We start from the raw sequence: 15,592 nt of genomic DNA on the forward strand, positions 1-15,592 counted from the left end.
TAATCTTTCTTTCACTGGTTTTAAAGATTGTATTTGAGAACTGCTTAGGAAATCCAGCCAATGTTTCTCCTTCAGTCTACATTAACAAATAGACATGTCCTATTTATTGTGTTCTTTGATCTCTGCATGCTGCTGATTAAGTTTGAACCATAAATGTTTTAATTGTGTTGTTTGTACTTTGCAATTGTCATTTTACTGTTTTCCAGGACACCATTGTAAAGGAGGCCTCAGTCTCAATGAGTAACTGCCTGGTGACTTTGAGACTGGATAAAGTAGGACACTAAGAAAAACAAAAAAAAAAATGCTACTAAACAGGTCTGAAATTGCAAGTTGTTCAATTTGCCAAAATACATGTTAATCACAATGAGTAAAAAACAGTACGTGACTGGAGACAAAACAAAGACAAACTTAAAATGACAAAAGAAAAACAAGCTGATAGGGGAGGAATGTGTTTATGGCCCGATGTAGAAACATTTTGTTTGAATGGAGTACTTTTGAATGACTTTAATACATACTGTAACTTGTTCTACATGTCAGTCCTACGCAGTGGTACACTTGTAAAGTATGTGTATGGTTATGGTTCTGATTAACAAAACAAAATTAATGCATCATTGTACAGCTGGAAATGTAATGCAATTGTACTGCACCGTATGCAACACTAAGATGTTTTGTTTACTGGTTATTAGATGGTGTACTGCTTAGTTTATTGTTTTTTTGCTTTAATTGATGAAGCAGCACTGTTTAATACTTTTCTTTTACATTTGAATTAATACAACACATTTGTAAAAGCCAATGCAGCTGGAACTATTGTCTAAAGAATGGTTTTGGAAAGAAATGTTCAGTAAAGCAAAGATGATATGTTCTTAAACATCCTCAAAAAGGGGGGAGTGACTTTTACGCCAGTGCGACCTATAAAATGATTTTTACGTTAATTCGTTGGGTTAAAGGCCACTCCCACCCCATGGTCTACATGTGCACAGCAGAGCCGCGTGCGTTCATGTGTCCGATTCAGGCTTGTCGGTCTCTCTCCCAAAGTATCGATTTTTATTAGTGATACTAAAACCTTTTGCCCGTTCACATACAAACTTTCTTATAGTTTACAGTATTCTCCTTGGCTGTTAGAAGCAACCAATGTCCAAAGAGCTCTACACATTCCTCAATCTATAAAACAATACAGATGCCAGGCGGTGCAATATCTTCAGTGTTGGTGTGTACACCATCTATTCAGATCAGGACCGTTCAATCTAACCGATTAAACTATTCTTTTATATTCTCCACGGGGCCCGGAGATCGTTGCCGGAACCCAGGTAAATATAAATGTGTTCTTTTTTTCCCCATTTACAATAACCATTTATTCAATATCCATATTAATGATATGTTTATTCAATGTCCATATTAGTAATGGAGGAACACATTCTCCATCACAATCCCCTAAACCCGTTTTAAAGCTATGAATACAAATGAAGTAATGAAACCTTATGCTGTTTGTATGAAACATATAAAGTATAAGAAACCTATATGCCTTTACATAAAGGAATGTAACTCAATTTCAAACCAGCTCCTTACCTTCTCCTGACTGAGTGTCTGGAATGTTACGTCTTTCAGAGCAGGCTCCAGTTCTTTCTTGTATCGAGCTTCATAGTTAATGAATTTGACAATCCCTTGGCTAGGCCATCTTTGAGGTGGTCTTTTGGATAGGACCCAAGGAGCCTTTTAAAGAATGTAACATGGCATAAATAATATAACAAACTAAACATATGTGTTTTTTATTAAGAATTAGTATGGGTACTCCTGCTTCATGATAATACACAGCCACCTCTAATTAAATACATGTTATAAAGCAGGGCTATGGAGGATATTAATGCTTTTGAACTGAATATTTATTTGCATATAAAACATCCATTACCACTACATAATGTGGGTATATAACAAGGAGGCTGTGTGGTCCAGTGGTTAAAAAAAAGAGCTTGTAACCAGGAGGTCCTTGGTTAAAATCCCGGCTCACTCACTGACTCACTGTGTGACCCTGAGCAAGTCACTTAACCTCCTTGTGCTCCGTCTTTCCAGTGAGACGTTGTTGTAAGTGACTCTGCAGCTGATGCATAGTTCACACACCCTAGCCTCTGTAAGTCGCCTTGGATAAAGGCGTCTGCTAAATAAACACATAATAATAATACCGGTAATGACCTCACGACTCGACTTATTGATATTAATGTTTATATTGTTAAAAACAGAATTCACTTGGGAAGCTAAGTATACTGGACATGATGTTTGGGATAACGAGTTGTGCTTATATGTTCTATACTTCCATGGAGACTAACTGCTTTATTGAAAAAAAGATAAGGATTTAACAAAAAAATCTACCTCTTTCTCCATTTCAGCATATTCATAAACTCTTTCAACAGCCACAGCATTGGTTTCTATTTCACATGCTTTACGAACCCAAAAATTCAAAGTTGCAGTGATCTGGAAAAAAAAAAAAGATTAAAAGTATGGAAATATTTATTAGCATACCGTTCAGAAACTTGATAACCTACCACTGATATGAACAGAAGGACAGCAGACCAACCTTTCAACATACAATCATTATTAAATCTGACCACAAGAGGGAGCATCTGTCTAGAAGCAGCTCTTTATCAACATTACCACCATTCCCCCTAATCTCCAGCAAATGTACTAAGTAAATCTAGTTTACAATATATCCTGCATGTTAAACTATATTTACTTATGTACCTATATTTTCCCCATTAAAATATAAATACACCAGTGCATACAGTAACATTAAAACTGAAAAATGAAATGAAATGCCCCACCTTACAATGTAAACAGATACATAGTGTAAGAAAAAATATTTTTATGTCATACTGCTGGTTTCACTCATTAAAGCCAGTAATTACACTGCAGTCTCAAAACTAAAAAATAAAAAAATAAAAAAGCTTTTTGAAAGACTGTGCTTTCATTCTTCTTTTTAATACTTACATTTAAAGCATATGACATGGCTAAACCCACTGTTCCAGAATCCATACTGTCTGTATTATAAACCATGAATAGGGCAGCTAGGAATATCATCAGGATTCCAACCAGCTCCAGTCTCACTGCCAGCCATCTGGAAAACAGTTAGAGTATAGTCCAGGGGGACCATGACAATTCCTTCCCTGTGACAATTCATCCCTGTCACTAAGTGGACATATTTTACAAGTCTTAATACAGTATTTGTGCACATGTAAAGGTATTTTGATTTGATTTGGTATTTGTACAGGGTGTTTGTACAACAATATTAGGCCAGTGGTTTAGTGTATTGCTGTGCTTAAATAAATTGGGTTTACTGTTTTGTGAAGTTAACCTGAGTTGATTAAATTAGTAGATACAGTAGATGGTTTGGTTTTTCAGTGTTTCCCTGTGAAAACATTTCATTGCTGTCAGCAATTGTCCAAAACACATGGATTTGGCAGGAATGGGATTTTAACCCCATCCCCTCAAAATGTACATTCAAAATAAACAAAACACACATACTATTTACAAGTGCAGTGCCTCAGATTTGTCTGCCACATTCCCTACGATGGTTGTGCTGAATATTTTTGTGGTTTTATTTTATACCATAATTGTGGGCTGAACTGCAGTACAGGAAAGGATAAGGTACCAGGAAACAGTATTTGAAAATAAAATCATATCCTTTTTTAAGTAAAAAAAACAAGAACTAGCAAGCAGTGCACAAAAATAAGGGTACCAGTGATGATGGTGCTAATTCTTATGAGGTAAGAAGATGGATCTTAAAGCCTTGCTTATCTTCTGCAATGGCTTAATGTTCTGTAAGTGGTTATCAATGCTTTCCCTCACATAGACACTGTATGGAAAGGGTCTGTCCTTACCTGTTTGAAATGACATTGTTATAGTAGCAGACCAGGTTTTCATTCACTACTTGTTTGTTCTGGTTAATGAACTGGTCCTGGTATCCATATGCTCGGATTGTAGACACACCAAACAGAGTCTCACTGAAGTGTGAGATCACAGGGGCGCGGGATGCTCCATCCAACCGACGAATCTGTCTGGAACTTGCAATGTAATACCTCTGAGAAAGACAGCAATGTGCAGAATGTAGCAAAACAGCAGGCTTCTTGACAAGGACATTTTAAAAACAATACGCAACATTAGGTTAACTGCATAAGAAGGCTGTGTGGTCCAGTGGTTAAAGAAAAGGACTTGTAACCAGGAGGTCCCCGGTTCAAATCCCAGCTCAGCCACTGACTCATTGTGTGACCCTGAGCAAGTCGCTTGTGCTCCGTCTTTCGGGTGAGACATAGTTGTAAGTCAATCTGCAGCTGATGCATAGTTCACACACCCTAGTCTCTGTAAGTCGCCTTGGATAAAGGTGTCTGCTAAATAAACAAATAATAATAATCTGAAATTGTACCAAGGGAGAGTCAGGGCCTTATCTTGTATTGTACAAACTTTGGATATGTTAATATCATAGGAGGCTGTATTGTCCAGTGGTTAAAGAAAAGGGCTTGTACCCAGGAGGTCCCTGGTTTAAATCCTGGCTCACTTACTGACTCAGAGCAAGTCACTTAACCTCCTTGTGCTCCGTCATTGTAAGTGACTGCAGCTGATGCACAGTTCACACACCCTAGTCTCTGTATGTCGCCTTGGATAAAGGCGTTTGCTAAATAAACAAATAATAATAATAATATGAACAAATGTATTCTTCTTCTTGTTTTTATTCCATATGTATCATTTTTTCTATAACCAAACTAAGAGCAAATATGTATATTTGCTGGAGATTATAGGGGGGCAGGTAATGGTTACACTTGGTTTTAGACATAATAGGATGATAGGAAACAGTAAATTATACAAAGGGAAACTAAACAACAAGAATAAGAAAAGATAACTGATATTTTCTATCCACACCAAATCACACTTCAAAGCATTAATGAAAACACAACACTGCAACCCACTTACTGACCAGTGGGACTCAATGGGTAACCTCCATTCCCACTGTCAAGCCAATAGCTTCTTTTCACCCCCACCAAAGCTACCAAGATACCAAACCCTGGAGGCAAGAACCCAGCCTTGCAGCGAGACAGATTAAAACCACTGGCGCATGCACTCCAAAAGGCATTGCATTTTCAGATGAGCAACAATGGACCCTACTCAATGACCTGCTTAACACTAGTTGTGGATTAGTATGCAATTTATTTCACTTCCCCACACTGCATTTTTCCTTCTGCGTATTCTGTGTATTTAAAATACTTCTCAACTATCGCTTTTGTTAAAAATAGCAACAAGGTTAAGAATTTGTCCTTCAATATGCTTCACGTAGAGATAGGGAAGATGGTTCCAAGTGAGGTTAAGCTTGTGTATCAACAACCTAAGTAAACAAATTGGTCTACAAGGCTGCTTTCTGAGTAGTGTACAGAAGACAAGGCTATGGAGAAATGTATTAAACAGCCACTAAAGAGTTATATTTTAGGGTAAAATTGTGGGTCGAAAATTACTCCAGGGTAGGGTTGACATACCTGAATAGTAAGGTAAAGGACAGCCAATGGGAAGACTACCAACAGAAAAGTTGGTGTGACGACAGTAATTATCAGCACGGTTCCCACCACATCCAACATACAATTCAACCAGGTCCGGAGGTAGTAATGGAAACGCTCATCAATTGTAAAGATATCCTGTAGGAAGCAATGTGTGTCATTAGTTCTTTCTAAGAAGGCACTTTTATACTTTTTATGTACAATATAATCATTAGAATTATTTAAACCCATCTATTTCTTTATAATAGGGTGTGACAGAGCCGGGAAGTCGGTCAGTCTGGAAGAAGGCGAGACTCCGTTGCAGGAACGTATTGACCCGGAATGGAAATGACATAGCAGCTGCAGATTGTAGAGACAGCTGCACTCGTTTACCAAGGGGTCATGCGTGATAGCATAAAAGGGGACGGAGAATTGCAATCTACTCCTTCGCTTAGTTAAAAGAATGAGAAACTGGAAGGACCAGGAGAAACCCATAAAAGAGAGAAAAAGTATTTGTGAGTGTTTTTGTTTGTTTGTCGCTGTTTGTAATTGTCTTTTGTTTTGTGAATCACTCGACGGCTAACATGTATCCAGAGCTGTCGCCCTGGTCACCACGAGCACTACTGCACACACCTGGACTGGTGATCGTGTACTGTATTATTGTGGGGCAGATAATGTGTGTTTATTGTTTGGACTGCACTCCATTTATTATTGTTACCTCCGTGCATTACATATTGGTGTGTATTGCCGGAGATTTATTGTTTGGTCGCCAGACCGGGAGTTACAAATAAAAGACCCCTTTTCCAAAACGGATTATAGTTTCCTGGCTTGTGATTATTTCTGCACTGCATCACCTCTGCACCTGTTTCCAATCAGCAGCCACTTTGCCACATAGGGCCAGTAGTGCTAGAGGTTTATTTATATACTGCAAACAGCAGATGTGGTGTTCCAGGTTGTGGTCTCTATGACAGTGCAGTTTCCACAGACTGGAATGCGCATCAGGAATAAATAGGCTCAATAACACTGCTAATACTTCAAGGTCAATATGCTCTTTCTGTTCTCGAAAGCTTATACCTTTTACCATAATTTCCCTAACAAACTAGCAGTCTTTTACACAATTTAGACTCAGAGAAATTCATACATTCATTTTCTTTTCTAAAACATACAGTTAGGTAAAACTATATAAGTCTGGACACCTAAAAGATCAAAATAAAATGATAAGGTTTGGAAAAAAGGTTGTTAAGCTTCATAGTGTATCCAGATCATGCCACAATGCAAAAGCTCTAGTTGAAATTAATGTCTTTTGTGGTAACAGAAAACCAGCAGTGTTGTTGCAGGAGGGATCATGATCTGGATACACTATAAAAATATAAAAACTATTGGGATTATGTTCATAAATGTAGTGCTGCGATATGTACAACACAAATACAGCAAAGGTACAGCAATGCATGTTCTGTACCTGTAACTCTTCAACAACTGACAATGGCGTAAAACATAAAGACATCAGAGAGAATCCGAGTATCTCCGCTACTAAACCTAGTCAGATTCATTACTCACATTTCACATGGATTCAAGTGACTCCAATCATTTTATGTTTGTGTCCTTCCTTTGATATGATGGTAGTTCATGGAATGACAGCAAGTGTTTTCCCCTTTTACCTTAGTGAACCTGCTGATGACCTGACCCATAGGGGTTGTCTCGAAGAACAGAAGAGGAAGATGAAGAATGCTGTCCAGCATCTGGTGATGCAGAATTCGAGAGGCATGCAAAGTCCCTCTGGTCAAGACAAAAGCACCGCAACATACCAGCAAACCTATGAAAAAAGTCAAATAGCCAACATGTCACACTGAAGAACAAGAAAAAAACAACGACAATTCTAAAATGAATAAGAAATAACCTGTGTAATAGCTAACAATAATTCCATCGACATTACATGTTGTGCTGTTCCATTCACTCAAATGTCGTTTTGAAAGAGACATTTTTATAGCCAACATGTAGTGGATTTTAATTGGAAAAGATTGTATCTGGTTATTACAGCTACACTAGAATACAGTTCTCAGTCTGCATGTCTTTGTTCAGGAAGTCTGTTTTACTACCTGAAAAGCATGTCAATCAGACGGTTGGTAATAGCAGGAATGAAAGTGTTAAAGGTTGGGACAATTCCATCTTCCAGGGGAAATGACCACGGAAGTGCGAACAGAACTAAAAGTATGGCTAGAAAACAGTGTAACAGTAGTCCCATATATCTTGTTTTAAAATAAAAAAGATGTATTTCTTTCACCCAACGATAAAACGCTTTATCATTTAATTGTCCAATTTCTATCGCATTAGGTATAATGGCTGTTTTTAATTAAAACAACATAACATTTACACGTTTGTTTTCCTTCCATACATTTTACCTTGCATGAGACCCATTAATCCATAGATGGTGAGTCTTGAGTTCCTGAGATCCTTCCATTCAGCCAGATCCTGCACCTGTTTGGCCTCCGATGTCCAGGTGCTAAGCAGCCAGTTCTGTCCCACTGAAATGATATTCTGGCCTACATAGGCACCTATAGTGAGAAGAACCCACATCCACCCAAAGGATTGTAGGTATTTATTGATAACAGATCCTTTAACCTGAAAAAAGGGTAAAGAAAATAAACTAGGGCTGTGCAACTCCTAGATTCTGATACTCTGAATAGTTTGATTCTGATACTCTGAATAAGTCTGATAAACTGAAATCATTTCATGAGGTTCAGTTTTGAAATATGATCACGTTAGCAGACCAGAACACACTGTATACATTGATAAAGCAGAGGTTCTCAAACCTTTTTTTTGTTTGGGGGACCCCTTTTAAATACAATTTTGAATTGGGACCCCCAACTGAAAACTGAGGAAAAGGTAAATCACATGCAAATAAAGTAACTGCAGTGAATGTAAATGTGCAATACTGTCTGTAGGTATCACAAAGTCTGTCTCTCACCACAACAGTGTAAGTCTAATTTATACATGCAGGTTTAATGCTATTATGTGCTCACGGCAGAATAATCCTTCATAATGAAAATACATAAAGGGGTCGCAAAAGTCAAGATGGGGAGAGCTTGGTAATCGGATATTCATTAATCCATGCATGCAGAAAGTACATTTGTATTACTTAAAATGATTCTCCAAGGAATGGATTTTCCATTGAAATGTGAGTCATAAAGCAAATAGCATGTCGTTTTTTTTTTTTTTTTACGTCAGTATACAGTATTAATCTATTGATCTTATAAAATGGATTATAGGTCTGTTAGGTCAAGACAATGCTTTAGTAACTCATTGTGTAACATTGTGTTTTTGTAGCTTAACTCCTAACAAACAAGACAAGACCTTACTTCCACTAATGCTTTACAAAAACAAGACATATACAGGAGTATCAGAAGATATACCAGTTTTCAAAATACGCTACAACTAACAATTAAAACAACACATGCTACACTGCTGATACTACTAAAGGTATTTTACTTCTATATCTATGCCTCCATTACATTTTTGGAAGCTTCTGTCTATACAAAAGTCAAGATATGTTTGTGTATGCTTTAACGTGCTGAGAACACGAGGGAAGGAGAATTTATTTTGCATACATTTCCAGTTGCAACTTTTTCCTTATTCATTACACGCTGGCCTTGCTTTTCTTCAGAGTGCCTGGAATAAAAAAATAAAAAATTAGAGAACAACTCAGAATAAATTTTAATGAAATAATAATTAGTATAAACGCTCAACTCTTTCTTTATTTTGAAACTGTTTTAGACAACCCAAAAGAAATACACAGTATCTTCAAATGTTGCTCAAATAGTTGTTTTTTATTATTATTATTATTATTATTATTATTATTATTATTATTATTATTATTATTATACATAACATACACCTGTAAACATGTAGCTTAAAATGTCATTTAAATGGGTTTTTATATTTCCTTTACTGCTATATGGTGATTGGTTTCATTCAGAGCATTTCTAGGTTACGTTGCTCCAATAATAAGTTATCATCATGTGTTTGTAAATATGCTTTTACCCCTTGCTTTGAGCTTCTCTGAGGATTCCTAAGTGCTGGGACAAACAGCCTGTTCATACCATTCAAATGATTGAGTAGGTATGACTAGCAGAGTTGAACAGTCCCCTTGTCACGTGATTTGAATGGAATAAGGAAGGCTGTTCAGTGCCAGGCTGCTACTCTAGACAAGCTCAAGGCCAGGTGAAGACAGATTTAGAGAAAAATGAGTAGAACTCAATATGGGAGCAACAGAACAACATAACCACTCAGAATTACTGTAAACACCATACATTAGTAATGGCAGTGTAAAATGTATTAAAAGGGTACTTACTTTTTAATTAGAGTTATTAGGATAGAAAAGTTACCATATCCTAGACCCAGGTCTGCATTATACAAATATACAACTGTAGTGTCTGTACAGTATAATACCTGTATAATAAATGGAAAATAATGAATCCATGTCTACTCTTAACTACCTGTCTGTTCAGACTTACCCTTTCGATATTTCTTTTAAGACTGTGCTGCTTTTCAGTTTTTCTGTATTTTCTATGAAGAAAAAAAATGCGTGTGTTAGACATTTACGACAGGGTGTTGTGATATTCTGAAAAGTTATAAGGCATAACACCATAGACGTCACAACACCCAGTCATACCATAATACTTCAGAAGAATACATCAGTTAAGCAGTGAAGTCCTTTATATGCACTACATAGCCTAAATTTAATACAAAACCCGTACAGGTCATGAAAAACATACCTTCAGCACTGGAGCGGCTGCCTTTAGTTTCTTGGCAATAAACCTGAAGGAATTCTGCAAACTTCTGCCTGTCAGACAGTAGTTTCTGATAGGATCCCATCTCAATTATCTTGCCATCTTCCATTACCACTATCATGTCAGCAAGAGGTAAAACTGCAGGGCTGTGGGTCACTAAAATGCATGTCTAAAAAACACAGAGGCTGTTTTCAGTGTGTGCTCAATCTGGTGCCTTACAGTGGTTAGAAAAATCTGCCATGATTCTAGCAACAGGGTGTAGGGCCACCATGGATTTACAGTTTCTAATTCTCCCTTCAGGGAGTTTGGGAGTGGAAGTGTGCGTTAAAATCTGTCTCAAGAATGATCCCTTGAGTCATCAGAAAAATGAGTAGGCCTTACAGTATAGACCTTTAACAAACCAATTCAAAAAACAGTCCAGTGATCCGTAACATGAGAAAGTAGATCATCGTGACTTGCCTCCACTAAACAAACATCTACAAATGTAAGCCTAAACGTACACTGAGCCGCACCAACTATATGCTGCTGTTGCAAAGAAAGTTGACGTGTCAACATCGCAGCTGCCTTGCCTTGTGAGAAGAAATAAAAAACAGTGATTTGAAACATTTCTAGTTTCATGTGTGAGACCCTTTTTCTTAAACTGTCAAACTCTTTTAAAAACGCTTTGTCATTAGGACCATTTGTATGTTTCATTCGCCATTTTTAAGGAGTCTTTTTTATTTGTATCCTATCAATAAGTGAAAAAGGATCACTGCAGGATTTTTTTTTTTTTTACTAGGTTTTATACAGTATTTCAAGATCGTGTTTCCCCCACATACTTTGCTGTTCATGAGTCCAGTGGGTCCAATCACTCGGTCCAAAAGTTGTCTTCCAACGTGCACATCAACAGCTGACAAGGGATCATCCAGCAGGTAGATGTCAGCGCCACTGTAAACAGCCCTCGCCAGGCTCACTCTTTGCTTCTGCCCGCCGCTCAGATTCACTCCCTATCACCACAGGCAGAAAAAGCACATGAGCTCCTATTTACAGCTAATCATATTACACACAGTGTTGTTGACATTACTGTAAAACAGGGGGTTTGCTAATAACTATACACAACTAACTAGCTGTGCTCTGTAGGTTAAGATTGTATTTCAGTCATCACATCCAGAGTACCAGGATGTGATGACTGAAAAACAATATGACACAAAGCAATGCATAAAACAAGCAGAATACATATGGTAACTCAGATATGTCCTACAAATACTAAGTTGCATTTTAAGTGTTTAATATCACCAAAAAATATCTATGATATAATTTTCTTTCCATACTAACCCTCTCTCCAATTTCTGTTTGGTCCCCATCTTGCAGAAGTTCAATGTCGGGCAGGAGACAGCATGCCTCCAACACCGCGTGGTACAGCTTCTCATTCATTTCTGAGCCAAAGAGAATATTTTCTTGTAAGGTGGCATTCTGAATCCAAGCCTGCTGGGAAACATATGCCACCGAACCCTGTACATTGAAAGCAAATCAGCTCATTAGTATCAACAAGTAATACAAAAATGTAAGACAACGAACAAATCCTGGTATCTTCTTTGAAAATACAATCAAATGAATAGGTATGCCAAATATTTAATATTTTAATATTCTTAGTTAAAATAGAAAGGCATATATTACAGGTTTATAAGACGGCAAACGTCTGTATATGAGGGCATTTCGCAGGGCTCAAAATTAAAGCTGTGGGTGCTCTTCTCAATTGCCACAATGCCCATCAAAATGTATGTCTGTTCAAAGCAATTATGGCCGCAGAGCCCTTTCCGCTATAGCAACGGAGACACCTGTACACAGCAAATTAGGAAGTGCTTGGATCCAAACAATAACATGATTACATGATTTATGTGGTTAAGTCACATCAGTGGGGGAAAAAAACACCTAAGAAGAGAGTCCTGAAAAAAGATAGAACGCCTTCCACAATCTACAAAAATGTTTTGCAAAACTTGATAATTTCTTCAGTAGTAATGTTTAATATATTGCCAGTGGGGCTCCCGAGTGGCACATCCAGTAAAGGCACACCGCGTGGAGTGCAGGATGCTCCCTATAATCTGGACGTCGCCAGTTCGAGTCCAAGCTATTCCTTTGTCGACCAAGGACGGGAGCTCTCAGGGGCCAGGGGGACGGAGGGCCAGGTCGGCCAGGGTGTCCTCGGCTCACCGCGCACCAGCAACCCCTGTGGTCTGGCCGGGTGCCTGCGGGCTTGCCTGTAAGCTGCCCAGGGCTGTATTGTCCTCCGACACTGTAGCTCTGGGTGTCTGCAGTGTGTAAAGATGCGGGCGGCTGACGGCACACGCTTCGGAGGACAGCGTGTGTTCGTCTTCGCCCCTCCCGAGTCAGCGCAGGGGTAGCGGTGTGCTGAGCCTAAAAATAATTGGACATTATTAAATTGGGGAGAAAACAATAAAAATAATTGGCGACCACTAAATTAAAAAAAAGAAAATTAAAAAAATATATATTGCCAGTGGGGAGGTGTAATTTCCCGGTCAGAGATCTCGTCACCTCTCTGTCGGCCATGCGTTAAATTGCTCGCTGTGCTGTCTCAGTGATGACAGTGATGTTCCAGTGAAATTGTCATCAGAAGAGTGTGGAGGTGCTTACTGTAAAAAAGAGTAGCCAATCCATAGGAGCAGGGGTGGAGGAGCTGGTTATTACAATACAGTTATCAAACAGGGAACCTTTTACACTTGCAATGTACAATAAATAGAGTAAACAAATGGACATACCCCTTTTTGGCATTTTACTTTATTGTACCTTTACATTATCTCTAGTTTTAAACATTAATGTATATCTAAAGTCTTGATTGATCCTTGTGTTTTTATCAGGATAGGAACAAATACAAAACTTTATAATGGTACGGTAATCTTGCTCTTTGTGAATCCAGCTTTAGGGTCGCTGCTGTTAGAATTCATTTTGCTTATCTTTTAATCAAAACACAATTGGCAAAGAAGCAAGTAGCCACACAGGTTAGTTCCTACAATTACAAAATGTACACAGGCAGCTTTTGCCAAAATAAAAACACAATTTTCTGAACAAATAAATAGTTAATATTAAGTTATACTCCATTGTTTCTTTCTACAGGCAATAATTAGTTATATATATGAATCCTTTGCAAAATTATACATCCTACACTTGGGCCTTGACATAGGTTTAGTGGCCTTGGTATCCTGAACAAATGTATTGAACTGATGGACCTTTTGGACTTTTTTTTCTTTGCCAATTTAGAGCCCTGTTATTGGCATAAGTAAAAGTGGACTAACCAAGAATTACTCATTTACATGTGTTATTGTAACCATCACACACAGAAGCTTACCATCCTATAACTCGATTACATACTACATTGGAACTGTTTTGTTAGCTCTACAGCCTTTAACTGTATACTGTAATGTACAGGAATGTACAGTAAATATCAGGTATGGAGATCACAGGTCTGGCTAGTGCAGTGTTTTTATGACAATATTGCACGGCTCGTTGCCAGGTAGCCTTTCGAATAATAAGTGCTCAAAAATTCAGTTTGGATAATCAGAAGAACTGTATAAAGTGTCTACATCAAGATTGTTAAGAAAACATGATCGTATATCAATTATGACATAAACCAAATACAGAAGGTTGGAATGGGTAAAGATTATTAGAAAATGTTGCTGAATTGTAGAGAATTATAGTGAAATGCACAACCTAGTACTAAAGCTGACCTTTCTCTGGACGAGGCCTTCAACCTTTTCCATCTCCCCAAGGATAGAAGACAGAAGGGATGATTTTCCAGCACCAACCTGGCCCACCACTGCAACCAGAGATCCATCTGGTATTTTCATATTCAGACTTAAAAAAAAAAAAAAGTACTCACTACTTATTGTGGTTGTTTCAGGTTGATATTTTAATTATTTTAAATATGTGGACATTTTAAATTACTGCATACTAATGGTTTAAATGACATTTTTGTACCACTGATGTTACTGACATTATTGCTGGTGTCACTTTTACTCCCACTTACTCTCTTAAAGCTGGACGTCCAGTCTTATCCCAACGAAAGGAAGCTCCAGTGAATCCTACAGCATGGCCTATAGGAAAAAAAAAACATTAATATATCCTCTGTCATAAAAATGGCAGCATTATAATTACAATATACAATAATCCATCAGTAAGACAGAGTTTGTTTATTATTCAACAGAGAAGATTATTTCAGTGACTGTAGATCCCACCAAAGTTTTCATACACTGTGTTGTATGAACTCAGGTCAGTGTGTTGATATGTAAATAAATCCTGTACGCCTGCGGAGTGTATCAACTTCAACCTCTCGATCTCCTGCCCGTCACTCAGCAGCGAATGCATGCGCTGAAATGGCAGATGGCTACTTTGTCACAAGCATTAATACCCTGTATCTTTCTAAAAAAGGCATTTAGGGGAGCTCCTTAATAAAAGCTGTAATTATTAACAATATATTATATAACAATAATTGTGTGAATATAGTAATTGTTACAGCTGTGTATAATGGTATTTAAAACAGGATTCATTTATTTGACTTTTTACATATCCGCCCTTACTCTGGTCCCACCACAGTTGGAATACGCGACAGACTACTCTATTCATAATAGTGCTGAAACTAACATGGTATTTTCATGTTCGGATATCTGTTCAAAATTCAAACAAGTAATAGAATATCCGTTCATTTGAAAAAAGTAATCAAAGCTCTATTTGAACACTGTATCAAAGTACAATAAATATCATAATGTGAAGGCCTTACTTTACCGCACTGAAATAACCACAAAGCAAAATATGCCATTGTCACAAAGACGGCCAGAGTGGGTGGCGTCAGACCAGACAGGAATACACAGACAGAGACGGTGGTGATGATGAGCTGAGTGCAATGGCTGCACTCAGCGTTTATTAACAAATAAAAAGGTTTTAAACGGTACACAACAGGACACGGCACTTGCGCCAAAATAAACAGACATACAAAACTACTAAACACTAAACAGACGGTGCAGGACAGACAGACGAACAAACACGGTGAGTGAAAACACGTTAACTATTACTCTTCTTATTATTCTTTTTCCTAACATTTACCTCCGTCTCCAATCCCGTTCTCCACTCACCGAACACCTAACCCCGACTGACAGAAATGTGCGTCTATATATACACTATTGTGCTGGGATTCAATTACTAATTAATTATTCACTTGAATCCCAGCACGTGAATTAATTCTGTGCAACCCCGTGCTCGCATATTACATTTAACCAGCACGTGAAGTGATTTGTGCTCTCCTCG

The 15,592-nt window shown here is 37.9% G+C and overlaps 1 protein-coding gene across 1 annotated transcript in view; it reads right to left on the reverse strand.

Moving 5' to 3' along the window:
• Positions 1-15,592, reverse strand: part of LOC117406238 (multidrug resistance-associated protein 1-like) — a gene marked incomplete at its 5' end in the record, with an annotated part of 33,156 nt that overhangs the window by 9,272 nt on the left and 8,292 nt on the right. The window contains 14 exons of the mRNA XM_059030581.1: positions 1,567-1,710; positions 2,365-2,466; positions 2,980-3,106; positions 3,870-4,069; positions 5,514-5,669; positions 7,169-7,323; positions 7,910-8,129; positions 9,116-9,176; positions 10,022-10,073; positions 10,283-10,466; positions 11,116-11,283; positions 11,612-11,788; positions 14,020-14,146; positions 14,319-14,385. Of these exons, the coding sequence (XP_058886564.1) occupies positions 1,567-1,710; positions 2,365-2,466; positions 2,980-3,106; positions 3,870-4,069; positions 5,514-5,669; positions 7,169-7,323; positions 7,910-8,129; positions 9,116-9,176; positions 10,022-10,073; positions 10,283-10,466; positions 11,116-11,283; positions 11,612-11,788; positions 14,020-14,146; positions 14,319-14,385 (1,940 nt within the window). The remainder of the gene's footprint in view (positions 1-1,566; positions 1,711-2,364; positions 2,467-2,979; positions 3,107-3,869; positions 4,070-5,513; positions 5,670-7,168; positions 7,324-7,909; positions 8,130-9,115; positions 9,177-10,021; positions 10,074-10,282; positions 10,467-11,115; positions 11,284-11,611; positions 11,789-14,019; positions 14,147-14,318; positions 14,386-15,592) is intronic.

Source organism: Acipenser ruthenus, chromosome 9 (genome assembly GCF_902713425.1).
Source record: "Acipenser ruthenus chromosome 9, fAciRut3.2 maternal haplotype, whole genome shotgun sequence".
Taxonomy (NCBI): domain Eukaryota; kingdom Metazoa; phylum Chordata; class Actinopteri; order Acipenseriformes; family Acipenseridae; genus Acipenser; species Acipenser ruthenus.